Source organism: Vigna unguiculata, chromosome 6, assembly GCF_004118075.2.
Source record: "Vigna unguiculata cultivar IT97K-499-35 chromosome 6, ASM411807v1, whole genome shotgun sequence".
In the NCBI taxonomy this organism is placed as follows: domain Eukaryota; kingdom Viridiplantae; phylum Streptophyta; class Magnoliopsida; order Fabales; family Fabaceae; genus Vigna; species Vigna unguiculata.
The window spans coordinates 10,571,330-10,574,252 of NC_040284.1; the positions used below are offsets into that span (position 1 = coordinate 10,571,330).

The following is a 2,923-nucleotide window of genomic DNA, read 5'->3' on the forward strand; positions in this document are numbered from 1 at the left end:
ATCATCTATAAAAGACATCGAGTGGATTAGGGGGACTGTTAAATCATTTAGGAACTATTAAATGATTAACCTAAGATATATCCTCTTAAAAAAATTATTTTAGTACCTCATTTTTTTGCAAAAATTTGTGCAAAATAATAAGTATAATATTAGTTACATTACAGCACCTTCCCGAACCCCATTTTCCCAGGCCGATTGAGTAAAATCAAACGTTTCGTTCATCACCACTAAAACCAGAAAAATAAAACATTACTGCAGTTCCAAAACATTTAATAATTTTAAATACAGATATTACATTTTCAAGTAACATAATCAATAAATATTAATACAAGTATTAAAAACTATTCAATTAATTAAATTCATTCTTAAAATTTTACTTGTTTACAAGTATTTTTAGCGCTACCCGGTTGCTGGTTGAATATCATTTGACACTATTTCTCTCTCTAGAATCTTTCTGTCAAACTAATGAGTTCTGAGAGAGAAAGAGAGAGTTGCAATTCTCGCCACTTCACATGGCTCATGAAGTCATGCTTCCCCAGCCCAAACGACGCCGTCGCAAAACTCCCCTTACCACTGCAGCCCCACACTAAAACCCCTGCGCCCGCCACCACCCTATCTTCGCTCCCCGACGACATCGTTTTGGACTGCCTCTCCCGCGTGCCCCCCGCTTCCCTCCCCGCCCTCTCCCTCGTCTGCCGCCGCTGGTCCCGCCTCCTCCGCTCCCCCGCCTTCTCCTACCTCCGCCGTCGCCTCCACCTACTCCGCCATACCGCCGTCGCCCTCGCCGCCACCGACCTCGGCCTCTCCGTCGCCACGCTCCTCGACTCCGCCTGGCTCCCTTCCCTCTTCGTCCCCTGCTTCGATGCCATTTCCCTCCACGACTTCCATTTCCTAGTCGCCCACGCGCGCGCGTGCTCCATTGGTCCCAGGATCTATCTCGTCGGCAGAAGCGCCACGCTGCAGTACGACACGTGGACTGCGTCGGTGTCAATGCGCGCTGCCACGGTTTTCCCGCGCAAAAAATTTGCGGTGACTTCTGTTGCTGGGAAAATCTACGTCGCCGGCGGAAGTTCTCGGACGGCGGCAGTCGAAGAGTACTATCCCGAAACCGACACGTGGGTCGTGGTCTCCAACGCGCCACGTATGCGATACGGCTGCATTGGAGCCTCGGTTGATGGGATCTTTTATGTCATCGGCGGGTTGAGAATTGGCGCATCGGCACAGAACCTGCTCCCACGCGCTTCCTGTAGAACTGAGGCCCACGCGGCGTATGCGAGTTCCATGGATCTGTTTGACGTGGAGGCGCGTGTGTGGCTCCGAAGCCGCACTGTTCCTAATGGAGGCTGCGTGGTGGCGGCTTGCGCTGCGGCAGGGCGCTTGTACGTACTCACCAGTCACGCAGTGGAGTTTTCGTTTTGGAGCTTCCAAGTGCGGAGGAAAAGCGGCGGTGGAAAAGGATTTGGAGAGTGGTGTAGGATAAAGAGCCCGCCACTACCGGCTCAAGTTAGAGTCGACACTAGGATGAGGTTTAGTTTTGTAGGAATTGGCGATAAGGTGGTGCTGATTCAGAGTTTGAATGAGGCGAGAGGGGTGAAAGAGGGGTTTGTTTTAGTTTATGATTGCGCCACCGGAGAGTGGGGGAGAGGGGCGGATTTACCGGAGGTTTACCGACGCGCCACTTATGTGGGTGTCGAATGCTAACATGCGCCGACCATGTGGCATCATTGTAGTGTCACTAGCAGACAATGGTTGCGTGAGGGTTCATTGGATAGGGTGTACCTAAGGATGTGTGGTCCCGTGCATGAGCCATTTTGATTGGCCTGTTCTATGAAATGTAGTTTCCATTTTTTTATTAAAAAAAGCTAAACAATTCACATCTATTGTTAATGAATGCATCATCATGTTCTTAAATTCGTAATCTTGTTTTTTTGTTTACGGAGTTTGATGTTTTTACTAGTTTTATTCTTGGATAGTCAATTACTCATTTTGTTTTTATTTGCTAAAAAGGAAAACTAAGCAATATCATAGTTTGAAGTTTTTGGAGGGTAAAAGCTAATATTCCTTGTTTGTTTGGATCTTCTGGCGTGTCTTTCCTTTAGGTAAGTTCTAATCTTTAGGTTCTCCAATGCATTTAAATGTGAATAGCATGTATACAACTTAAATTCTGAGCGTGATGCAACAATAGAAACAAAATTTGAGAGAAAATTTGGACTGTTGATGAGTTTTGAAAGAGCAAAGAGTAATCATGCATTTACCAAGCCTCTGCATCAATGATGCCTTTAGAACAGAGTAAAATTCTATACCAAGCTGCAATCATTAGTCATTATTGAAGCCTATAAAAGAAATTTCTAGTTCGATTGGACTTGGCACAAAAAGGTATGTGAAGGCACTAATGCAGACCTACTTGTACAGAAGTTGTTCGTGTCAATTATGATCATGTTCCACTTTGGAGACACTCATAATAGCTTGCAGCCTTGTAAAACAATCAGTGTTTGAAAATACAAGCTTTTTATGCAGTATTGTTTTTCCTTTGAATGGTATCTTTTCATCATCTTGATGGTATCTCAAAATTCATTGTTAGAATTACATTGAAATATGAAAAAGTTAGGTTAGCTAAAGGCAAAGTTCATAACAAAAATGTTGCTGGGTACTAAAGTAATAATAATATGGCCATTTACATTCATTTAGACTCAGCAGAGTGATAGGAATGACACATAACAGTCTGCATCTTGCAATGGTAGATTCGATCTTGTTAAGTGTTGAAGAAAAAGTAAAGGGCAAAAGAGATTTAGAGTTCACTCATCAGATTATATAAAGAGGAAATTCTATTTGAACAATCTATTTGCACAATTTATTGCTGATTTCAAATAGCATAACATCCAACACTTCTAGTTCATTGTAAAAAACAAAGTTGGAGACTTTT

General features: G+C 43.5%; 1 protein-coding gene across 1 annotated transcript; it reads left to right on the forward strand.

Annotated features, from left to right (window-relative positions):
* Positions 1 to 353: 353 nt before the first annotated feature.
* On the forward strand, positions 354 to 1,895 carry LOC114187306 (F-box/kelch-repeat protein At5g26960). Its single transcript, XM_028075522.1, has one exon. It carries the CDS (start codon positions 466 to 468, stop codon positions 1,699 to 1,701), a length of 1,236 nt encoding a protein of 411 aa, XP_027931323.1. The 5' UTR covers positions 354 to 465; the 3' UTR covers positions 1,702 to 1,895.
* The last annotated feature ends 1,028 nt before the right edge of the window (positions 1,896 to 2,923 follow it).